The 25328-nt window shown below is 39.3% G+C and overlaps 1 protein-coding gene across 7 annotated transcripts; it reads left to right on the forward strand.

The window, feature by feature from the left end:
- The first annotated feature begins 766 nt into the window (after nt 1–766).
- LOC487951 (cell cycle control protein 50C-like) lies at nt 767–25328 on the forward strand. 7 transcript variants are annotated; one of them, XM_038582584.1, is made up of 8 exons: nt 767–930; nt 2861–3069; nt 7725–7835; nt 15091–15192; nt 16188–16275; nt 16675–16815; nt 21778–21987; nt 24868–25328. In XM_038582584.1, the coding sequence occupies exons 2-8, from the start codon at nt 2878–2880 to the stop codon at nt 25056–25058; spliced, it is 1035 nt and encodes a 344-aa protein (XP_038438512.1). In that variant the 5' UTR covers nt 767–930; nt 2861–2877; the 3' UTR covers nt 25059–25328. The 7 variants fall into 7 exon arrangements, with proteins under 7 accessions (XP_038438512.1, XP_038438513.1, XP_038438515.1 ...); XM_038582585.1 differs by having other exon boundaries at nt 2871–3069; nt 21778–21960; XM_038582587.1 differs by having other exon boundaries at nt 2871–3069; nt 21778–22043; nt 24877–25010.

A 25328-nucleotide genomic window follows, 5' to 3' on the forward strand; every position in this document is an offset into this window, starting at 1 on the left:
CATTAGAGAGAAATGAAAGCAAGGACTTTAAAAAATCACTCTCTAAAATTTCCAATGATATCACAATATAACAGCTGCTAACAAATTGTCATATCCATATCTAGAATTGTGGATCTTCAACCAGGGGCAATTTTGGCCCCCGGGGGCCATTTGCTATGTCCAGAGACATGTTTGGTTGTCATAACTGAGAGGATACTACTAACATCTAGTGGGGAGTTATGACTGGCATTTATTTAGTAGGTAGTACCCTTTAGCCAAGGATACTGCTCAACGTCCTACAATCCTACAGAACAACCCCACAATAAAGAAGTATCTGGCCCAAAATATTAATCAGTAGTACTGAGGTTAAGGAAATCCAGTTTTAGAAACTTGAAAAGCAGAGTATATGAAGTATATTTGTATGCTTGAAGTAGGTTTATTTAGAAGAGAAATACGTAAATATAGAAGTACCTATAAAATGTGATCTATTCTATCTCAAGAATGTTGCCCCAGAAATGTGTTCACCTACTACCTGTGATGGTTAATTTTATGTGTCAACTTGACTGGGCCAGAGGTTGTCCAGATAGTTGAGCAGATACTCTCCAGAGTGTTTCTGTGAGGGTATTTTTGGATGAGATTAGCATTTAAATGGGTGCACTTGATAAAGCAGATTGCCCTCCCTAATGTGGTTGGGCCTCATCCTGTCAGTTGAAAGCCTAAATAGAACAAAAGGTTGACACTGCCCACCCCCTACACACCCGGCATAAACTGCCTCCCCTGCCCCCATAAGAGGGAATTCTGATTCCAACTGAAACATTGGCTCTTCCCTGTCTGATAGCCTTCAAACTGGGACCTCAACTCTTCCTGATTTTACAGCACCTTTTGGCCTTAGGCTCAAACTGAGACATCAGCTGTACAGATTTTGGACTTGCCAGCCTTCTCCATAACCATGTGAGCCAATTCCTTCTAAAAAATATCTTTACATACCTCCAATTAATTTTATTTCTCTGGAGAACCCAGACTAATATACTAAATGAAAGTTCCTTCTACTTTAAGATTTTGGTTAGTTTGTTTTGTTGTTTTATAAAAAAAAAAAAAAAAAAAAAAAACCTAAGAAATTCTGTTCTCACAGATTTGTTACTATAATGGCCCTTTGGCTAGGTGTTATCTATGTAGTATAATCCCACCCAAGGATTGGACCAAGCACCCAGATGGCAAACATACCTGATTATTTTGTAGGCCAACTGTGCACATATAATCTAATTTGTGGACTGTTGCTGCCTTTTAAATCCAAGTTCTTGTGTTTCTTTAGTAAAACAAATAGTAGATGTGAATTAGAAATGTTTGCTGCCATCTTCTCATACAAGGCTGATACCAGCAGCCATACTTGTCACCATCTCCAAGCTAGATTCAAGTGATATGTTGAAAATTTCCCCCCTGATATTTGCTTTTCCCAATTTTGCAAGTGGGAAGCTTTGCTCTGAATTGAATACCACCTAATCTAAGTATTTGCATTTATTTTGTGTTCTTTTAAACTAGGTACACCTGCCAAAGTCATTTGCCTTCTTTAATATAAAAATAATCCACAGGCGCCTGGGTAGCTCAGTCAGTTTGAGCATCTGACTCCTGATTTTGGCCCAGGTCATGGTCTCAGAGTTATGAGGTCAATCCCCGCATCAGGCTCCATGCTGGATGTGGAGTCTGCTTAAGATTCTCTCTCTCCCTCTCCTTCTGCCCCATCTCTTAAGAAAATGAAATAAGATAAAAATAAAAATAGTCCAGCATGGCTTCTCTGCCTAATGTTAATGAAAAAAGGGGGGTTAGAAACTTGCTGTTTTTTAAAAAAACCTAATTCTATATCTTAAATACACTTTAAAGAAAAGGAATTAATTATTAACAGTCTAATGAAAGGTTAGGAGATTTCTGATAAATGAGTAAAATCCCCAAATCAAACCAATAAAACCATATTGTAATATTGAACACTTAACCAATTATCTATCTTCCTCTTCCTTTTTCTTGCCTCATTTGAGCTACTCCAAAACATATGCTTGGAAAAAGTTTGGAGGAGATGTTTTTAATGTGTATTTTCTACTGGAGTCTTTCTTATGGATGAAAAAAATGGCAGCTGCTAATGTTAGACATCTGTGCTCTACAAACCCTGTTTGCTTCCTTCTTCCTCATTATCACAGGTAGCAAAGTTAGCTGTAATCTGAGAACATTTCTCCAACTTAGTTTATATTTATGTTAAAAGAAGCCATATTTGGAAAAAAATAGCCCTAACTTTTATTTTTCGTATTAATCTCCAAGGCTTTAGGCAAGCTCTCAAAGATAAATCCTTTCTCCCCCTTTCAGGAAGGGCTTGCCTTGAATTAGTCACCACATCCCAGAAATAGCCTGTTACAACTGCTTCCCAATGTCACCAGATGTTGGTCTCTGCAGACCCTGCCGGGGACTGTTCCTCCTAGGTATAGCATTTGGCGCACATTTTTTGAGCCTCAAGTAAAATATACCAATGACTGATTGAAGAGAGCTGTGTTCCTGCTGAATATCAGGTTTAGTTAAGGAATAATTTCTGGGAAGCAGAAATTCTACAACTACAAAGGAAAGTTCCTATAATTCATAGTCTAGCATTACTGTGATGCAGTATTACTACAAATAATAATGTTTTATTTTTTAAAAAAGATTTTATTTATTTATTCATAAGAGAGAGAGAGAGGCAGAGACACAGGCAGAGGGAGAAGCAGGCTCCATTCAGGGAGCCTGACATGGGACTCGATCCCAGGACCCCAGGATCACGCCCTGAGCTGAAGGCAGGTGCTCAACCATCGAGCCACCCAGGGATTCCCCATAATGTTTTAAATGTCTGAAGAGTATATCTCAGTCACCTGCAGGACCAAAATGAAGAGGATATCTGAGGACTACCAGTCCAGATTGCCAGACAACACTGCCCTGAAGCAGCAGCAGTTGCCCGCCTACCGGCTCCAGCTCTCAGCCACTGGAGTCCTCTCTGGCTTCTTCGCCGCGGGAGCGTTCTGCCTCGGGATGGGCATCATCCTCATTCTGTCTGCAAAGAGTATCAAGGAGATAGAGGTTTGTCCCATCTTACATTGTTAGTGCAGGTTCTCTTTTTTTTTTTTAAGATTTTATTTATTCATGAGAGAGAGAGAGAGACAGAGAGGCAGAGACATAGGCAGAGGGAGAAGCAAACTCCACGCAGGGAGCTCAATGTGGGATTCGATCCCAGGACCCCGGGATCATGCCCTCGGCCGATCATGCCAGGATCAGATGCTCAACCGTTGAGCCACCCAGGGATCCTCTTTAGTGCAGGTTCTAAGACTTTTCAGCTTTGGGACTATAAATGAGTGATCAGTTAGAGAACACAGCCCCGCAGTAGATGAGACAGGAACATCCGTTTTCTCAGTTAGCCGGTGCAGATGGTGGCAGCCTCTGTGTATGTTGGCTTTGTTCATCCCGACTCCCTCTTGAGGACAATCACTCTCACACTGGTCCGCCCAGCTGTTCATTTACAAGAGCCTGGCAAAGTCAGAAGCTTTTTAAGCTTGGTACTGACCAAGGATTGATAGAGGCAGGAGGAGAGGCAGGGTCAAATGACTGCCAGATGCCCGTGAATCATATTAATTAAAAAAAGTGAAGAGACCAAGATAGAGGTCTTCAGTTTTGTCCCACTTTCAAGCATTGTGTTTTTCCCTTTGCAAATGAACTCCCTCTGAGATGATTACTTCAATCTAGGAAAGGCAAGAACTAGAATCTTTCTGGCCTCTTAAGGATACATAGCAAAATTAACTAAAATCTCCTCAAGACTGAGAAGAGCTGAAGCTTGAGGGCATACCCTGCCTCCATTATAAGACTTTGACAATTTGATCAACAAGCTGTTAGAGGATGAGAATCCAAGAAGCTGGTCTGGAGAGAGGACATAATAGTTGGGCCTAAGATTAGATCAGCCTTGCCCACATCTGGTCTAAGAAATTAAGCAGATGTTTAATTCAGATCAGCTCTGAGCTGATTACGGGGCATCCCAAACTATGACCTCCACTCTGAAGGCAGCCACAGAGAGCTGATCTATTCCCTCTCCTGACATGGTTAGCAGCAAAGTTATGAAGGCCAAGTCTGTCAACACTGACTTAACATCCATGAGTATCTGAAAGTGCTAAGAGTTGTTTAGGGCTTGCAAATGAATAAGGTTAAGTAAGAGTTGAGTCCTGTCCTGACCTAATGATAGGATAGGTGAGGTGTAGTGTGTGGTACAAACAGAGCTCAGGCCATGGTTGCCTTGTTCACCACATCCACAACCCTTCCTTGCACATTGCCCAGTACATAATAGGCACAAACTTATTGAAAGAATGGGTTAGGGCAAATAGTGAGGACTTTAAAGAGGAAAACACAGGGACACTTGGGTGGCTCAGTGGTTGAGCATCTGCCTTTGGCTCAGGTCATGACCCCAGAGTCCTGGGATTGAGTCCCACATCAGTCTCCCTACAGGGAGCCTGCTTCTTCCTCTGCCTATGTCTCTGCCTCTCTCTCTGTGTCTCTCATGAATAAATAAATAAAATATTTTTTAAAATACGTAAATAAAATAAAGAGGAAAACACCATTTCAGGTCTCACTCCTCCTACCAAACCACACTACTCAAATGCCTTTCCATTTTATATTTTCTGCTCCCAACTCCCAGCAGTTTATCTCCCCAGAAATTAAATGCCCCTAAGTCCTTTTGAGTCCTCCAGTGTGAGATGTAAACCACCAGGCCCCACCAAGTGGCAAATGCAAAACGGCAAGAGAAAATTAAACTTGCCTTTTGAAGAGCATTAGCAAAATTAAGTGGCTTATGAGTTTGGTACTCATTTCTACAAGCAGTTCATCCTATTTACTTTTCTATCCTCTTCACCAACCCCTTTCTTTCTGGTTTCTTTCCCCCCTTCCCATGTCCTCCTTGCCTCTTTCCTTCTGGTTATCGCCTCACCCACTGTAAAGTGCAGCCTCCATTAAGATGACAGCCATTGCCAAATAATGTTACCTCATGCTTGTGAAGGGAATCTTACTCCATGGTCCACTAAGGCCACTCTACAAACAACTTTGAACAGAATGATTTTTATCATGTTAAGGAGATTTTTCCAATAGACTATTTTTTCTGGTCACTTCAGACAGGACTATTCCTAACATTTTGCTTTCATCCAGGAAAACCAGAAACCACTATAATAGTGAGATTCTCTTTTGCACGTGGACTTTTTTCATTATATTAGGTGATAAGATGAAGTGCCTACTCAGGCCGGTGTGATCAAGCACAGACCTAGTAAAAGAGTTCTGAGTGGCTTTCCTCTTCTCACTTAGCCCTGGGCCACAACAAGGAAGTGACCTTTATCCAGTTCACTTGGAACAAGGAATGATCATTCCCACTTCTCCGAAATTCTATGAGGAGCAAGCAGAGTGTGATCTTTGCTGTCATTTTAGAACTATAGGTTTACAAGGCCACCTGAGACAGTAGATCAGAGATATGTTTTCCTTGTAAAAATTTATTTGTTTTATTATTATTTTTTCCATCATGGTAAATGTACTCTTCAATCACCTATTTTACCCATCCCCCTACTTTCCTTCCCTCTGGTAACCACTAGTTTGTTCTCTATAGTTAAGAGTCTGTGTCTTTGTTTCTCTCTCTCTCTCTCTCTCTCTCTTTTTTTTTTTTACTTTGCACACTTGTTCTCTTTTTTTTAAGATTTTATTTATTCATGAGAGAGAGAGGCAGAGACATAGGCAGAGGCTCCCTGCGGGGAGCCTGATGCAGGGCTCCATCCCAGGACCCTGGGATCATACCCTGAACTGAAGGCAGACACTCCACCACTGAGCCACTCAGGCGTCCCGGCACATTTGTTTTCTTTCTTTAATTCCATTATGAGTGAAATCATATGGTATTTGTCTTTCTCTGACTGACTTAGTTCACTTAGCATAATACCCTCTAGCTTCAGGGGCACCTGAATGGCTCAGTCAGTTAAGCGTCTGACTCTTAATTTCGGCTCAGGTCATAATCTCAGGGTCGTGAGATTATGTCAGGCTCCAAGCTCAGTGGCATCTGCTTGAGATCCTCTCCCCCTCCTCCTCTGCCCCTCCTCCCACTCACACTCTAAATAAACAAACATAAATAAAATCTTACAAAAATATGCTCTAGTTCATCCATGTTATCGTAAGTGGCAAGATTTCATTCTTTTTGATGGCTGAGTAACATTCCATTGTATTTATTATATATATATATATATATATATGTATCGCCTCTTCTTTATCCATTCATCAGTCTGTGGACACCTGGGCTGCTTCTGTAGTTTGGCGACCCCATAAACTTTTTAGAGCTAGAAAGCATTTGACCATGAAACACATTTTTTTTTCTAATTATGCATTAAGAGAACCTCAACAGGAATCCATGGGGTACAATGAATGCTACTACAACAAGCTCAAAGATGAATTAATTGCTAGACAAAATGATGCTGATGAACAAAATGTGAGCTCTGGAGGTTAAGTATTTAACACAGGGTCATAGACTGGCTGTACCCAAACCTGTTCCTCAGTTACAGTTCAGTGTGCTGTCAGTGATGATACAGCCCTGTTCTTTAAAGCTCTTTAAAAATTAGAATCCAGTTTCACAGATAGAAAGGGCATCAGTCTTGTCCAAATTAACATTTCAAGCCTTGCTGTGTATTTAAAGAATGACTATATACATACATACATACATACAATAAAGAATTATTTAAGGAAATATAAGCATCTCAGTACAATTGAGTAGACTTTTTGGCTAATCTTTAATTTAGTACTAACACTGCTTATTTGGCTTCAAAACTCCCAGTGGTTTGCAAGGATTTAAAAAATCCTGTCTTTCTTGTTAGTCTTCCCTCCCAAAGAATCCTAAATCCTGTTGGCAGTTTACCAAGGAGAAGGACACTCCCTTGCTTTCTCACTCTTCCCCATTCCCATCATCTAATTATTCTTCAACACAGTGAAGGAAGAGCAGAAGGGAAATGCACAGCCTCTGTGGTCTGTGAGCCTTCCTTCCTTAAGCTTCTTCCAGCTGTATCTTTACATAGCTGAGGCTCTTAGCCAGAGCTCATAGGATTTGCTCATTTGAAACACACCACCCTTTTGTAGAGTCCACTATACCATTTTGCACAGAATCTAACTTTGAAAAAGCAGAATGTGGTAACATTTTAAAATCCGAATTATTCCACAAGTATCAATAGCCCTACATTTTGGAAGTACTTCTTTGTATTTGGTCCTTTTTAGCAACTTCCTCTAGATGTCATGTAGAAAAATTGATTAGTATAAATACTTTCCATACAATAGAATGGAAAAACTGAAGTGACTTCATCATAAAGCTGATTAGCTTCAGGCTGTAGGCCCAGTTCTCATGAGTCACTGACTAATACTTTCCTAATGACACCTCTTTATGATCTAGACATAAGCCTACATCACAACAGGTTGCATAAACATACAATAGAAACACTGAATTCCAGGTCAGTGGCAAAATACTGCCAGGTCCCAAAATGAGAGACTGGTAAAAGGCCCATTCCTCCCAAGCATCTGCAGAAACACTTTGTCCCCAGCAGTGTGCTATCCTTCAGTCATGTCCAAGAGTTCATGCCCTTGACACAGAGAGCTTGAAGACTTAGATGGACTCAGGGCTTGATTTTTAAAATGTGTACTCATGTAATTTTTAATTAGTCATTGTTCTTTTCCCTGCCTAATAGGTCAAATACACAAAAATCTGTGCAAATTGTGCAGAACTCCGAGAAGATGCCACTAATTTTGACAAAGAATGCACCTGCTCTATCCCCTTTTACCTTTCAGAGACAATGAAGGTAAGTGAAATTCAAGAGCCTTCCGTTAGCTGTACACTGATCTACTCCTATTTCACACTTAGGCAGTAAGTTCATGATTTCCACCAAGTGCTTTCCAGAACTGAAAATACAAAAAATAAAGCAGAATACTGGTGAGGGACCTTACAAAGTGTTGGGTTCATGCACGACTCTCCCCCTACTTTTTTCCTTTGGAATGTTATTCTTGTTTCTAAGTTTCCAGACTCTCTACCTACTGAGCTTTGTAACATAATTCTTAATATCAATCAGACAGGTTTTATTCCAAATGTCAGCAGCAGAGGAGACCATAGAGATCATTGAATCTAACCACTCATTTTATAGTGAGAAAATTAATGGGCTGAGAGGTTAAGTGACTTGGACAAAGTTAGTGTCGGGGGTCACACACCTGCTGGGACTCTCCTTAGGTCCCCCCATCCTCCCCTCCCACCTCCATCCCCCAAGTCACTCTGTGTTTGCAATTGCCTAATCCCTAAGGCAACTCTTGGCCTGGCTGTCAGGCACTGTGAGAAATGCCAAAGAAATATTAAAAGAAGTCCCCGCTCTTGGGCTGATTAAAGTCTCGTGTTAGTCCAGGTCCTCTGAGAAGCAGATGCCAAGACAAGATTAGACGTGCAAGAGATTTATTGGGGGAACTTCCTGTGAGGGAAAATGGAGAGAGAGCCAGAGGAGGCTGGGAGAGCTGTCAGACTACAACACAGCTCTGACCCCTGTGAAGAAAAGGGAAGGGGAGAAGGAAGGGAGGAAGTTAGGAAGAAGGGTCTTAGGCTGCAGTGCATTCTTCAGAAAATTGCAGCAAAGAACAGAGAGTCCCTGAAGGAGCCTGCCTCAGTATCCCTGCTGTGCTTGGCCATTGGAAACAGCCAGGGGCAGCATGGCCTTGGTGCAAACACAGGATGATTTCAGAGCATGACAGCTGGGGTCATCCCTCAATTACCATCACTGTACTAGGAGACCTCAGAGGCATCTTTTCAGGGCCTCCACAGTCTTACCTGGTAGTCAAGACTTAATCAAATAAATAAAAAACTGTATTCCCTTCGACTCCTCAAAGATCCTGAGCTGTCCTCTGGACTCCACACCTCTCCCCCTGCAGTATCCTCCTCCCTGACCTGGTTGGTCCCCCTCCTTTCCCGTAGTAGATGACTCCCGTCGTAGATGACTCCGCAATCTAAGCATCGGCAGGCCTCCTCTTGAGCTTCCCCCTGGAGTCTCCCAACTCGAGGCCCTCAAACTCAGCTGCTCCCAAACCAGACTCATCATCATCTTCTGGAAAACCCTCCTCACTGCCCTTTCTGGTAAAGAGCCCTTCACCAAGACTCCAGACTTTCCTCTTTGACTTTACCCTGCCTATTCCTTTTTCATCTAAGCCTCATGTGTAGACACTGTTCTTCAATCCATCTCTCCAACCACCCTGTCCCCTTCATTTTTTTTTAAGATTTTATTTATTTATTCATGATAGACACACAGAGAGAGGCAGAGACATAGGCAGAGGGAGAGGCAGGCTCCTCGGGGACTCAGTCCCAGGACCCTAGGACCACAACCTGAGTCAAAGGCAGACACTCAACCACTGAGCCACCCAGGTATCTTCTGTCCCCTCCTTTTTTTTTTTTTTTTTTTTTTTTTTTTTTTTTTTTTTGGCACTGCCTCAGTTCAGGCCTCCTGGTCCAGTATCAGAGCTACCTAACTGCACTCCTAGCCTTTGGCTTCCCCTACTTTAAACCAGCCGTTATTTGCAAAATAAATTCACCACCCTCCCCGCCCCCAAAAGAGCACTCTCGGGTTACTCTTTAACCACCTGAGGCCCAGCTACCTTTTCATAAAAAGATGGAGGAAGAAGGAGACCTTGGACTCCTGCCAACTGACCAACTTGCTTTCCCACAATACAACCCTCTATGTTTCTGGAAGTCTCCCCCACTCACTGCTACTTGTTTTAGACCCCTAACATCCCTCAGCATTCCTTGCGCCTCCTTTTTTTGTCTCAGCAACGGTTTGTCCACATTGGTATCCTGGGAGCACTGTTTCCATTCTTCTGATTACCTTACTACAATCACTTCTGTCCTAAAATCCTGTGGACTCATTTCCTCTACTTATAGGAACCTCCTGGAGCACAGGAACCATGCTCTGCATGTTACACAACTACCTTCTCCCAAGTATCTGCACTACATGCTCAGCACCACCCCCTCCTTAACCATAAGTAAACTGTCCCTGCTCCTATCTGAAGGCTTATCCCCACTGGTACATAGATGCCATCTTTTCTTGCCTTTATAAGGACCTAACTCAGCAGTTCTGTCCTCTCCAATATCATTAGCTTTTCTTTCTACTCAATCTTTCCCAGCATACGGACAATTTCCCTTATCTTCAAACAAGCAAACTGGCCTTCTAGTCTCCCCATCTCCCTGCTAGCTATTTGCCCATTTCTTACCTCCCATTAGCAGGAAAACTCAAGAGAGTTGTCTATCTTGGCTACTTCTAAGTCCTCCTTTCTCATTCTCTCTCCAATCAGAAAGATTCCCACTCAGTGAAATTGCAAGGAAGCCCAAGACTTCCATGTTGATAAATTCAGCAGTCAGTCCTTAGTGCCTTGTCGCTCATTGGACGTAGTGACCATTCTCTCATCCTTGAACACTTCTTCTCTTGACTTTCAAGATACTACACTAGGTTTTCCTCCTAGCCCCCTGGTTGCCATTCCTCAGTTCCTTTGGCTGTTCTTCCTGTTTTCCCCAAACTCTTTATGTTGAGATGGGCAGCACTCTAGTCTTCTCCTCTCTAACTGCATTCACTTTTTTGGAAATGTCATCTACCTCTATTACCAACACCATTTTATATCTCTAGCCCAAATGTCTCTTCCAAATCCACACTTGTATTTCCAGCTGCCTTCCTATGTGGGTGTCTAATAAATATCTGAGGCACAGCATCTCCAAAACTGAATTTCTAGTTTCCACTTCTCCCCTTATCCACTGCACTGCCCTCCCCCAAACAACAAAAAAAAACCTAATCCATCCAAAGACTTCTCAATCTCCGTTGAAAACAACTCCATCCTTCTGGTGCTCAGGTCAAAAACCTAGGAGTCATTTCTAACTCCTTTTATTCCCTCACATCCAATCCATCCTGTTGCGTCCACCTTCAAAACATATCCAGTGTCTGTCCACTTCTCCCATTTCTGCTACCACCCAGCTCTGTGCTATATTCACCTCTCACTGAGATTTCTGAAATGGCCTCCTGACAGGTCTCCCTGCTTATATTCATGTCTCAACATAGCAGCCAGAGTGAGGTTTGTGGGGGTTTTTTTTAAGATTTATTTGAGAAGGGAGGGGCAGAGGGAGAAGGAGTCTCAATCAACCCTGTGCTGAGCACAGAGCCCAACACAGGGCTCAATCTCATGACCCTGAGATCACAACCTGAGCCAAAAACCTAGAATCAGCTGCTCAACTGACTGTGCCACCTACGTGGCCGCAGAGTAAGCTTTTAAAAGCCTAAGTCATATGTTATTCCTTTACTCAGAAATCCCCACATTGAGTGCACTGGCTGGCTCAACTGGGAGAGCATGCAACTCTTGATCTCAGGGTCATGAGTTTGAGCCCCATGTTGGGTATAGAGATACTCAAAACTAAATAAATAAACTTAAAAAAATAATCCCTGTCATGGCTCCCTTTCCACTCAGTGAAAAAGCCTAAGTCTCTACAAGGCTTTACATGATTGGGCTTCTTATTTCCTCTTTGACCTAATCCCTTCATTCTCTTCCCCTAGCCACACACCCACCACGCTGGACTCCTCACTCACTAAACAAGTGAGGCATTCTCTTGCTGGCCCCCTGTACCTGTTAGTCACTTGGCTAATTGCCCTACTTCAGGTGTTGGTTCAACCCTCACCTCAATAAGGCCTACCCTGGCCGTCCTGTTGCATACTGCAGCCTGTCTACTTACCCCACTCTTGTGATGCCCCTGATCCTTGTTAACTTGTTATGATTGATCTCAGAGTCAGTGTAGGCTCTATTGATATGTTATGTATTGCTTATTGTCCAGCTCTGTGTTGTATCCCAAGCACCAATAATCATGCCTGGCACACTGTAGGTTTGCTGAATGAAAATATGAATCTTGGGGGATCCCTGGGTGGTTCAGTGGTTTGGCGCCTGCCTTCAGCCCAGGGCATGATCCTGGAGTCCTGGGATCGAGTCCCATTATCGGGCTCACTGCAGGGAGCCTGCTTCTCCCTCTGCCTGTGTCTCTGTCTCTCTCTCTGTGTCTCTCATGAATAAATAATAATAATAATAATAATAAAAAGAAAATAAGAATCTTCCCTTCTCTACAGTGCATAACATAGTATATTTATGTGGTAGATTCTCAGAAAATATTTGTTGAAAGATTAAATGAATGGAGGAAAGATAAAATGCTAAGTTGTATGGCTTTATGTTCTAGGAAGCTTTGATTTTATGTGACCCTTTCTTACTTCTCTGTTGATCCCAAATGAAAGGGTGTTGGCATTAATAATATTCTGAATACATCCATATTGATTATGGCTAGTGCTAAGCAATTACGTGAGCAAGCCAGATATATAAACTATAAGGAAATTACGGAGTTGTTCTTGGATTATAAGGGATAGCTACATAAAGTCAATGAGGAAAGTTTTATATATGTGTTCTTATAGGTCAGAACTCCAGTTCTCCACAGGTATGCCCTTTTCTGTCTTCCACAACTCACTGTGCTGCTCCCCAAAAGTAAAACTTAGTGTTGCTTAAAAATCAGGAACAGACTCATAAACACAGAGAACAAGCTGGTGGTGGCCAGAGGGGAGAGAGTGGGGACATGGCCAGAATAAGTGAAGGAGAGTGGGAAGAGATACAGGCTTCCAGTTATGTAATGAATAAGCCATGAGGATGAAAGGTACATCATAGGGAATATAGTCAATGGCGTTGTATGGTGACAGATGGCAGCTATACTTGTGAGAAGCACAGCATAATATATAGACTTTGTGAAATGACTGCGTTGGACACCTGAAGCTAATGTACCATTGTGTATCAATTATACTTCAATTGAAAAAAAAAAGTCAGTGTTGTTTAATTCTGGCCAGAAGTGGGGGGACGCTTAATAGAAAACTATTCTCTCACAGTTATGAAGTCAAAAGTCTAAAATCAAAGTGCAGCAGAGTCAATTATTTCTTGGAGGCTCAGAGCACTTAAATTTTTGAAGAAAAAGTCCAGAAGATAAAATCTTAAAGGGGTTCAGTTTCCATCTGTCTATGTGCTTTGAAACCTTTAAGTCAAATAAATGTTACCAGCTGCTAACCATTCCTTTCAGGCAAAGACTTTCTCATAAAAATTCAACCAAACTAGTTAGTTCAACCACAGAGCCTTCGGTTCACCAGTTAGCACACATTACACATGCTAGAGAATGAATTCATGCAAGACTGCCTTAAACCAGGAATCCTGCACAGACTGCCACTGAATTTAAAGAGAAGAAATGCCATAAAATGCCTTGTGCCTCTAGGACCAATAAAAAAGATGATGATCTGGGAGGCCTTGTTAAGCTAAATCTTGGACAAAGGAATCACTGAAAAAAAAGTTATTAAAACACTTCTGTCCCTGGTGTGGTGAGTGTTCTCTGCCTGTTTATTTTGTCATTTATGTGAATGTATCACTTTGGGTAAGTAAAATTCTCTTTTTAGTTTCCAAGAAAATGTATGGTGAATTCCACTCTGTGGGTTTCATATTTTCTCTAGTTATGTGTCAACAGTGGAGGTTCCCTCATTGGGTGAGGACATGTCATCAGTCATTCCAGCTATGCCTGGCTGGTTTGTCTTCACACCATGCTCTCCTGTTTATGATGTTGTAACCTGTCTCCTTGTCATGACCCACCATCTCCCCCTCTCATGTCCCACACACTCTCCTCTTACAGGCAACTAAGTTCTTTGGCCTTTGCTGTTTTCTGTAGATGGCCACACTTACCATGACCTTTATTTCTAGCTTACCCTGAGTACCAGCTCACATTTTCCATACCCATCCTCTTACATGTCCTTGGGGTAAAACTAGATAAGACTATCCAAGGTGTCATGTTTTCATAGTATAAGAAAATCGATTGACTCAGGAGATTGTAAAGGAATATGTTTGTATTCCTAGCACTGAATATGGCACCTAACATATGGGGAGCACTTAATAGAGGCCTTCATATTTTTGGATGCCGACCTTCCATCATTTTGGAGATAGTATATTAATTATAAACAGTCATATTGAGCATTTCCATTTGCATCATATGTGCTGTTAGTAAAATCTGTGTCAAATCTGCCTAGAGAACGTTGGTACGTCACCATGAAGGTAAACGTGATGGTAGCCTATGATTACACAGCTTCAGAGGGTACCACACATGAAAAGGACCATCTCTCATGGCAACAAGGCTTCTTATTTGCTAAGGTGAAAGTCACCTTTCCTTCAGATCCATGAACTATTCTATTCCCTCTTTTTGGTCCATAACAAATGGTTCACCATTTCTTTTTTTTTCTTTTTTTTTTTTTTTTTTTTTTTTTTGGTTCACCATTTCTTGAGCAAGTGCAGTGTGCCAGATACTATGCTGGATCCTAGGGATGGAAAAGACAAAAAACCCTGGAGCCAGACCACAGGGAGCTAATCTCATGCCTTTCACATGCACCCAAATATGCTCAGTGGCTCCAACTTCAAATGTGTTCAAGGATTTGTTTGAAATCATGACTTTGATGCCTACCACAAGCCCTAGGCAAAGCACTTTTTCTGGTATTGCTAGGAAATAATACTATTTCTAACATCAATTTTATATATTGAGAATGCAAAACCTGGTTTTAAATTTTTTTTCATGGCAGGAGCACCGTAGCCCTTACAAAAATATTCAAAAGTTATTTGGTGATTTTAATAATTCTTTGTAGGTGAGGATATTCCAGTACTAATTTTTAAAAATAATTTCTTGGATTTCTGCTTGATATAAAGAAATTTACAGTTCTCATCAGTTTTTTCTGTGGTGCTTTTTACTATAAAAATTCTGTACAGGGCAGCCTTGGTGGCTCAGCGGTTTAGCACCGCCTTCAGCCCAGGGTGTGATTCTGGAGACCCGGCATCGAGTCCCACATCAGGCTCCCTGCATGGGGCCTGCTTCTCTCTCTCTCTCTCTCTCTCTCTGTCATGAGTAAATAAATAAAATCTTTTTAAAAATTCTGTCCATGTTTGTTAATATTCCAGTTAATTCTTCTTACTCCTTATTCTTGCTTTTCTCTTTTACAGGGTAATGTTTATATGTACTACAAATTGTATGGTTTCTATCAGAATCTCTATCAATATATTCTATCCAGAAGTAATAGCCAGCTGCTGGGTACAGACTTAAAGGTAAAGCTTTATTTAATTTCGTATAATACTCTTAAAAAAAAAAAACAGGTGAATCTTTAAGTCTAAAAAGAGGGTATGGGAAAATGAACTAAAAACCTTAAGTTTTATAAGAAAGGAATGCTCTTTTCATTCTTGAATAAATTGAAGGGACTGGGTATTCAGTATATCTGCTATTGAGAGGAGTGGTTTCCCTCTTCAGAACAGGATGTGAATCTTGTCCAATTAAATGGTTATCCTTTCATGCATCATTTTAATAGTAACCTTGAGCGTTTGGTCTCAGTACAGTTCCTGGTATAGCTACCATTATCCTTCCTATAATTGAGGCCTTCGCTCCAGCCAAGTTTAAAGAAATTGAGCCCTACTTGATCGATTAAAAGCCTTTGGTTTAATTAAATGCGCTTTCACTCCTATGATAATAAAATTTTATTCTTAATAAATGACACTCAGCATGCTAGCAAAAAAAAAAGCTAGAAGGAAACCTTTTCTATACTGAGATTATTGGATAAAAGTGATAATCAAATGATTGTTTAGCAACTTCTCTTTTAAAAATATATCCTAGTAGTTAGATGGATGGATTTCCTGTGATAAGTCATCAAGTATATAAACTCACCACCATTTGTATAGTTTTCAGAATATGAATTACACTTCAATTAAAAAAGATTTAAAAATGTATTCCAGCGTATGCTTAGTGTGATATTTGGCAGAGCCCGCAAAGTAAGTTCCTTCCTGCATATTTGGTCTGTTATGTGTTGTTAATAAGGGGAGGGAAAAGTACACACACACACACACACACACACACACGCACAATTTCCAAAACACAAAAATTTCCTAGTATAAGTGAACCAGAAGTCTGGGAAAAGCAGGTAGCAGTCCGTAATCTTGTTATGCGTCAATAAATTAGTGTGGGTTGATTTACATTGCCAGTGTTCTCACTTTTAACATTCTAAGAGAGTTTACCACAGCATTTCTTTTTTACTGTATCATCTTGCATCCAGGATGTTGGAAACTGTGCTCCATTTAGCAACTCCCATGATGGGACCCCCATAGCTCCTTGTGGTGCTATTGCCAACAGCATATTCAATGGTAGGTGACTTTTCCTGTCTCCATGGTGTGACTTTTCATAAGCATGTAATAACCTAAATGTCCAGAAAACTACCTCTGCAACTGAGTAGTAATTCAAAAAAAATTTTTTTGTATACATTATCGACTGACTTATGGTATTTCATTTGCAAATAAGCTCTCCCTTACCTTACCTTACATTTGAGGTAGTTATGGAACATGAGCTAAATGGAGCTTGAGAGTATTTTCCAATAATTGGGGCCTTGGCAAGAAAAAGACTAGTCTTGGAATTCCAACATCTATTGCATGTAGGCATATTGAGAGTCTGCTAAAACCCTGTTTTTCATCTGTGTCTGGTTTTGTACTTTGAAGTGGGCAAAAATGCTTGCTTGCATCTCAGCACAATTTTTAATTTCCTTGCAGATACTATTATTCTTTCATACAACCTTAATTCATCTATACCCATCGAAGTCCCAATGCTAAAAAGTAAAATTACCTGGTGGACAGATAAGTATGTCAAGTTTCAGAATCCAAGTTCCATTAATCTTTCTAGTGCATTTGCAGGTAAGACCCATATATTAATTAAATATTCTTCTCTCTTTATAGTTTAATTTTTATGTGTGAGGAAATGTTTATGATGCCCCCTTCTTTACTTTCATGCTGACCTCCATTTTTGCTCTGACTTTCCCTACCTGTGGACTCCTCCATCACGTATCCTTCAGAAACATAAAATGATTGGTGCCCTGGTTCCTTTCAGTTTACCTCAGGAAAAAGGAAGTGTTTTAAGAAACGTGTTGCTTCATCTATAATTAGGGTGACTATGTAATTTATTGTCCAAACCGGTACACTTTTGAGAGTGAATGAGAGCACTAGAATAACGAAAGTTATGTATTTATTTGAAATTTGTATTTATTGATCAATAAATTGGCATTATCATATTGGTGGACCTGTAAAATAATTCCATTACAAACTATTCTAAAATGCGACTCTTTCAAAAATTAAAATTACATAACTGTGTATATTAAGCCAACTAAAAAAATAAAAACCTACTTTATTATTTAAACATTAAAAGATAAGCAGAATAATTATTCTGGATATATAGTCACATATTTTAATCAGTTTCTTGGCCATATCTGTCTTCATGCCTCTGTATTTTTCTAATGATATGTTATTTTATTATTTTTAAAAATGTTTTATTAAAATATTATTTTTGATTTTTCACAAAATTATCTGCAGTCGTTTTTGAAGCTGAACTTTGTGGTTAATCAAATTGACACTGCTGGCACCTTTAATTCGTTCTTCTCTTTTACATTTTCAATTTTTTTGTATTAAATATGCTAGTATTTCAATAGTAAATATTTTCATAGGCACTGTTGTTTTACTTTACATTTTTTTGAATTTCTGATTCTTCTAAGTGTATTCCTACATTTAGATGCCACAAAATCTTAAAACTTGAGATCATTTAATTTTGGTACAGAAAAAATTTTATCCAGTTAAAAATAGGAGCTCCATCAAAAGAGTTTTTACTGAAATTGAAATATTCTAAAGTACAGTTGTAAATTTTAAAAATTAAATTTGTCCACATTTTGAACTCTAATTATATAATATGTTCAATTATTCCCTTGTTTTCATAGGGGTAAATTGTAATATCTTCTTGTTTGCAAGACTGGCTTTCAGTAATTACAAATCACTAAATCAAAAGCTAAAGTTTTTTTGGCATTCCATACTTTGAACACTGTTTAAAATTTGTAAACTATTTTGAATAAAATTCAACCAAAAGTTAGAGAGCTCATTTACCAAAAAAAGTTTGGGATGAGGGATCCCTGGGTGGCGCAGCGGTTTGGCGCCTGCCTTTGGCCCAGGGCGCGATCCTGGAGACCCGGGATCGAATCCCACGTCGGGCTCCTGGTGCATGGAGCCTGCTTCTCCCTCTGCCTGTGTCTCTGCCTCTCTCTCTCTCTCTCTCTCTCTCTCTCTCTCTGTGTGTGTGACTATCATAAATAAATAAAAAATTAAAAAAAAAAGTTTGGGATGATTGTAGGATACATCATTTGATATACAAAATAGTTCTTCAAAGGCTCAAACCTTTCTAAAATTCTAGTTGATGATACATAGCAAAGATAAACCACATATACTACCATCCTAAAGTATTTATTTTATTTTCCATCCATATTATTATAAAAATTTTACAGTTCAGTTTCTCTGTGAATATACAAAAATATTTAAGTTTGTGCAACTATAGTTCTTTTAATTAGTAAATTATGGTAGCTTGTTTAGATATAAATTATGTATGTACCACAACCAAGTTTAAGTACATTGATCTGTAAATTTCTCAATTTATTAAGAACATTATCTTGATTCTGATGTTGTGCTCCACCAAATTTGTATTTATGTTATCACTACAAAACCAAAAATATACACTTGATTTTTGAATTTTTAAACTGAACTTATAGTAATATTTATTATATTGTTAGAGGCTTTATCTTTCAAGATTGAATATTAAAAAGCTTTGCTTTGATTCTATGAAAAATCAAACCAAAAAATCAAACCATTATTATAATTAATTTAACTGATTTTCTGTTTTGAAGCATTTGAAGACACTGATGTAAAACTGGCCTCATTTAACTGTACACACAGTTCTTTTTGTACTAATGGAGGTAACACATTAAAGGTTTTCTTTGATTACAAAAAAAAAAAATCTAATAAAGAAGTAAAACTAGAAGGAAGCTCACTTGACCTAGATGAAAAGTCATGCTCACATAATGACATATAAGTGGACCTCCTATAGCTACCTGAGGCAAAGCATTGTCTTTGGATATACTCTTTAAAAAATAGCCACAAACTTCTGAAGTACATTCTATTGTTCTTCAGCAGATTTATGTCTTTTAATTTTCACTTGGTCATTGATATCATAATGTTTCCCTTGTTGTGTGGTATATGTCAACCAACACTGCAAGTGAAACATTCATCAACTTTCTCAAAAAACTGTTCTTAACTTTACATTAAATATACATGTTCCATTTTTCAGCTTTTTATAGCTAAAAGGACTTACTAGCTAATAAAAGCTGATACCAAACAATAAAATAGTTATATATTTGTACCATATAATAAATTATAAAACCACAGTTGCAACAGAGTTCATACCTGCTCTCAGCAAGACCATTCACATCTATTTCCTATGCTATGTCACGTATGTATAACATAACCTATAATTTCCCACGTTTTCCACTGATCCACTAATGTGTAGGCTGGCAGTGTCATGCATCTCACAGGCCAAGACAGGCTGTGACCTAACTGGCTGGAGTGGTCAAACAGCTGGTAGGGGTCACAGGAGTATGTTATGTTTTGATTGAAAGGATCCGTGGTTATCTTACATTAATCACATGTTAGAGCAAGCACTCCATTCACTGCACATAGGTATTTTACATGCTACTAGCTAAGACCATGGCTGGAAGGTGAAAGGATGAAATTATATGTACATTATTTGTTTGGAATAAATCCTAAGTCAGATGGGATAACAGACAACAGACATAAGCCGGGCCTACTTAGACAAACTGGCATATAGGGTCACTGTACCTGTGATTGAATTCCTAGTTTTTGAAAGGAACCTGGCAACATTCTATTGTTTCGTCTTGCCACATAACCTCTGGCCTACTAGGCAAAGGGTCCTTTCTGTCATCTCCTGCTACACTTTGTTATTACCTTTTCTGAAGAGTTACCACATTATGTAATTATCTATTTGAATACTTGTCATCCCCACTTCAGTCTGAGAATTCCTTGAGGAAATTAGGAAGTTTCATATCCCTGGTGCTTGATACATAGTGAGCAATCAAGAAATGCTTATTGTTGAATGAGTGGATAAATACAAGTGACCTAATTTGGAAAATGAAAAAAGTTGGTGCCTCTTACACCACACTTTTCATATTCTCTGGACGTGGGATGGAGCAGGTTCAGGAGTTGGTAGGAAAGGCATGCTTAAACTTCCATTTTTTACAAGCTCCCTAGGTGATTAGACTGTCAATGTCCTATAGGACATGTTGTCTTGGGACATGAGCTCTGGCTAAAATAGAGAGAGGGTGAGGTCCACAGTGGAGGTACCAAAGGCAATTTCAATTTTTATCAAAATTCTTCTACCAACAGTGATTGAAGTTTTGGGAAGGGCTAAAATAGGTAAGTTCCCAATATTTGCAGAGGAAGTTTCTTCAGCAAAGGATTTTTCCAGAGGAAATTTAAGTGTACAAACATACTTTAACAGATTAATCCAACCAAACTTAGCACTTGCTTTTACAAGTACCAGAGCCCATGCTTAGAAAACAAGACTGTATTTATTTTAAAAGAAAATAGTTCAGTCAATCGAGTTGAGAAAGGGTGGTTTTCTCCTTTGCATTTTGGATTCTACAAATACTAGAACCAATTGTCTAGAACTAAAAAGCTCACTAAACAATTTTCTCTTATTGACTCGTTCTTTAAAATTCAGTATGGTTTTTATTATCAACTTCTGTCAGCTTTAATTGGAATCACTCATTCCTTTAGCAAGCATTTATTGAAAGCCTGCTATGTGCCAGGCACTAGACTAAATGCCAGTGGAAAAAAAATTAGGAAGACACGAAACTGAAGAGTCTGCTGCAGAGTAGGAGAGACAGACAAGCCCATCATGCTAAAGTGGAAAGTGTGAGAATGAAAGTAAACTCTCAACAGACCCATTTCCTGGCCCTGGCCCCGCACCCTGTGCTTCTAGCATTCCTTCAATACCCAAACCTCCTAGGCCTCCTGGCTTTAGAACAGGTTTACAACACCTTTGCTCTCTGCCTCCTCCCATTTACCAGTTCCTCTTCCTTACTTCCAACTTTGAGCTCTTAGGCACATTGCTGAAAAGAGTATCTATTTGACACAATCTTCATGCACATACATGAATATTTCCTTAGAATACATTTCTAGAAGTAGAATTTCCAGGCCAAAATACATGTGAAATATATTAAAGCTTTTGATGCATGTTCCTAGATTGCCAGGGGTATTATTGATCCACACATCTATTTGCTGTGTACAGGAGTTCCTATTTCCACTGCATCATTAATTGTCACTTTTTTCTTTACCTCTTACCCAAATTTTAGATGGAATGATCATATCTTGTTTTAATTTCCTGTCTTTAAATTACTAGTAAAGCTAATGAAAATACAGTCTCTATGATCCTATCCCTGAATACAACCACTATTATCATTTTGCTCTACTTTTTCAATGCTTTATATGCATTTAATATAGTTGAACCCATAATATACATATAATTTGATATTCTGTTCTTTTTTAACTCTATGACAAATCTTCATTATTTCCCCCACATTTCCTGAGAGCTTTTATAATCCATTATTTTTAATAGTTGCATTTGTAGGTAGCTTACACACAGTTTTTTAAAGTTTTCATTTTTATTTCTCTTTCCTCAAGAATGCCAAAGTTATTTCATTCTCTCTATTCTAAGGAAAACTGAAGGGTGTAGAAATTTCAACCATGTCAATGATTTTCTTCCCACAGGGACCACAAAGCCCCCATACTGGTCTAAGCCTGTCTATGAACTAGATGAAGAGGATCCAGGAAATAATGGCTTCCTCAATGATGACTTCATCGTGTGGATGCGGACAGCCGCCTTTCCCACTTTCAAAAAACTGTACCGTCGACTCAATCGAATACAGTACTTTATTGAAGGCTTGCCTGCTGGTAACTATAGTTTCAACATTACCTACAGTATCTTTTATACTACTCTTCTTCCTGAGGATAAAGGAAAATCAGTGTCCATCTGGGTACTTGTTATTGAATTATTTCGTTTTGTACTTTTCTAGTCTATAATCTGGTCTGGGTGTGTGTGTATATATATATATATAAATATATATATGTACAGAAGAAATATATGATTCTCTTATAGGTAATATTGTCACTTGTCACCATAGAGCTGTTTGTCTCAACTTTATATAATCAAATGTGTACCTTTTTTTTTTTTTTTTAAGAAATAACAGTTAATTGCAGTATCAGGTAAGTAGGGTGGATAAATAAGGAAGGACTATTTTCATCTCCCAAAAAAAATTAAATACCAGTGGGCCTAGAAATCTGTAGCAGAGAAGAGAAGACTGCTCTGTAGGATGCGATGAGGTGGAGGACCATGGAAATAAGAGAGAGCAACTTGATAAGTAGTAAATTTAGAATATGTGCTAAAAATAATGAAAACTGAAAGACACCATAGAACCTTTTATTCTAAATGAAAGTATAGACCAAAGGAGCCCTGGACTCAAGATCCAGGTGCAGTTCATCCAGCCCACGTGAGGCATGCTAGAAGCTCTTTCCGAAGACGCTGTGTTCTTTCCTCCCTCTGATACAGAGCTAGCTAGTAGGAGTCAGTGCCTTGGTTATGGACCTAAAGTCCAAGTTAGGAGACACATGCTTTATTGTGAGATTCTGAATTTTTTCACTTAATTCAAAAATACAAATGTAACTCTTGACTTAAAAAGACTTAACTTCAAAATGACACCAAATACTGTCCTTAAAAAATCATATATTTACACACAATTTATACTAACTGTCATTGTCAGACTTTATTTTAAAGTGTCATCCTAATTCTCCCTGAGGCAGAAACTTCCAGGGCTTGTACATAACTTTGAGGCATCAGCCCAATTAGGCATCAGCACTTCCTGTAGCGTCTCAGGGCTACTGACTAGGGGTTGTTCATGGGACCTCTAGCAGGCCAGAGGATCTTAACACAAAACTATCTACCTCCTTAGTTTCTTTACCTCTCAGGGAGCTTGAATGAGAAATACTTTGGAATAACTCAATGACTGTATGTGCTCTGGTTCCCTGCTCCATCTTTTCTTTTCTATCCTAGAGTTAGACATCTCGATTCTGATGGAAGGGGAACATTCCTCAGTCAGAGATGTCCCCACTGATGTGACACCATTTCTGCTTCTGCCGTTGTCTCCTTTTTGTTCATGATCAGGAGTACAGTTTGCCTTCAGTTCGTTCATTTTGATTTCTCCTTAAGTGAAATTTAGGAAGAAATGAAACTGCCTTCAGTTCCCTAAGCACATTTAGGGAGAAATGAAAATGAACTGAAAATGAAATTTAGGGAGAAATGAAAACAAAAGCTACAAACTGGTTTCTCTTATGCAGCATTATACATACAGATCAAAGAGTAAGCCATAGAATATTACCTTTTTAATAGGATTTCAGCAAGCCCCTCAAAAATTTGTGATTAAAAGTTGCTTGACAGTGGTCTCCCAAATTAGACCTTCCGATCCCGACTTTGTCCATGATTCCCTTATCAGTAAAGCAGTTATAGTTGCAATCATAAAACAAGAAGAAAAAAACCTATCATATACTGCTCACAATGCATGACAGGAAGTTTTGAGTTGAGGGAGACTTTAAGGGAGGCCATGTTCCAAACAAAGGAGACATTCTGTTTCTCCTCTGGAGACAGGCTCTCCTTGGGTGACCTCATTCACAGTCATATTTTACGGCTGATGACTGTCAAGTCTAAACCTTCCAGGCAGAAGCTAGATCCTGAGCTTCAGTCCTATGCTTGCACTTCCCAAACTGAGTCCTGGTAGCAGTGATACCCAGCTTGCCTCCTGGCCTGACTGCTGTGCAAGGAGAAAAACTAAATCTGAGCTGCAGCAAACACCCACCGCTGCTAAAGGGAAAAAGATGTTCTGTGTATGAGCAAAAGGCCTTCTTAATGGAGATGAGGGAAGAGAGAACAGGCAGGTGGGTCAAGATGGCACCCAAGGACCTGGTGACAGTGAGGAATTTTGATGGAAAAAAAAAAAGAGAGAGAACTTATTTCCTAAGAAGTTTCCTTGTGCCTTTAAATCGCATGTTGCCAAGTGATTTGAGGCCTTTTAAGAGCTTTGCTGGGAAATGCTGCTGTCCTGTGCCGTTGCTACGAGAAGTCTTTATTTGTTTATTAGTTTGGTTTACAAAAGCACCAGATGTTTAAAAAACTCAGGCCACATGCATAATCAAAATGACATCATTAAAATGCTAACGATAGCAAACCCACTTCAAACATACTCTCTCCAGCAGTGAGGGATGTTTGCCTTTTCAAAACCCAAATGAATGCACCACCTTTAGCTTTCCCACCAAAAAATGTTTTGCCATTGATCTTGTTATTTTTCTTCTCTTCACTAGACTTGAAGAAGTTTCTCTATGGTAGAAATGCAAACCTTAGTCTATGAGGGACATTAGCCTGCCCTAGGTCTCCTGATTGGTAAACAAAAATTTAGGTTTGCTGTAAAGCGCATCTGTATTCTCTTCATTTCCTTGGGTCTGCCAAAGGAAATTAAATATATTTGTCCAGTTTTTAGTTCTCTGTAAGTCAGTCTGATATATTTGCATCAGAATCTCTTTTATAGATTACAACTATATAGAGGAAAGGCTCATTTTTACTTAATTTCATTCAAGCAAGATACAACATACTACTTGGTAAAGACTAGACAATATGAAGTTGAACATTCAACAATTTTTTTTTTTACCTACAAACACAACGATTTTATATGGTTTGGTCTAATATATTTAGGATGTACAATGGTAGAGCTGAGAAGTGTTGAAATAGATCCTTAACAGGTCTTCTCATCTTAGATTTTCCGGTAACCAGGTTCAAAGGAGAAAAATCAGTTGTTCTTTCCACCTTGACATGGAGCGGAGGCAGCAGCCTTTTTTTAGGTCTCGCCTACACAGTGACAGGAGCAGTAACATGGTTGGCCGCCTTTTCCATGATGGCCATTCACCTGATGCTGAAAAAAAAGAAAATGCTCTTCATCCAGGACTAAAGTCAAGTTTTAAGAAGAAAAGCAGAAAACAAAGAAATTGACAATGAAGTAACTAAGAGAGTCAAAGATTTCTGACAAGGCTCAAAATGACGAGGATATTTTATCAAGGGGAACTGGATTGACTGACCAAGTACAATCCCAGATAAATAAACAATGAGAAATTCAGAGTTTGAGGAGGGAGAAAGGGTAGAAGGGGAGAAGGAGAAGGCATAGTCATGTATAGTAAAATGTCCTTGGAATGGGGAAGATAAATCATCCTTGAATTCTGAA

This window comes from Canis lupus, chromosome 33 (assembly GCF_011100685.1).
Source record: "Canis lupus familiaris isolate Mischka breed German Shepherd chromosome 33, alternate assembly UU_Cfam_GSD_1.0, whole genome shotgun sequence".
In the NCBI taxonomy this organism is placed as follows: domain Eukaryota; kingdom Metazoa; phylum Chordata; class Mammalia; order Carnivora; family Canidae; genus Canis; species Canis lupus.

Coding starts and splice junctions, on each gene's coding strand:
- LOC487951 (XM_038582581.1), top strand. Junction 7,836..15,090: donor ACCTTTCAGAGACAATGAAG/GTAAGTGAAATT, acceptor TCTCTTTTACAG/GGTAATGTTTATATGTACTA. Junction 21,988..24,867: donor TAGTTTCAACATTACCTACA/GTATCTTTTATA, acceptor TTCTCATCTTAG/ATTTTCCGGTAACCAGGTTC.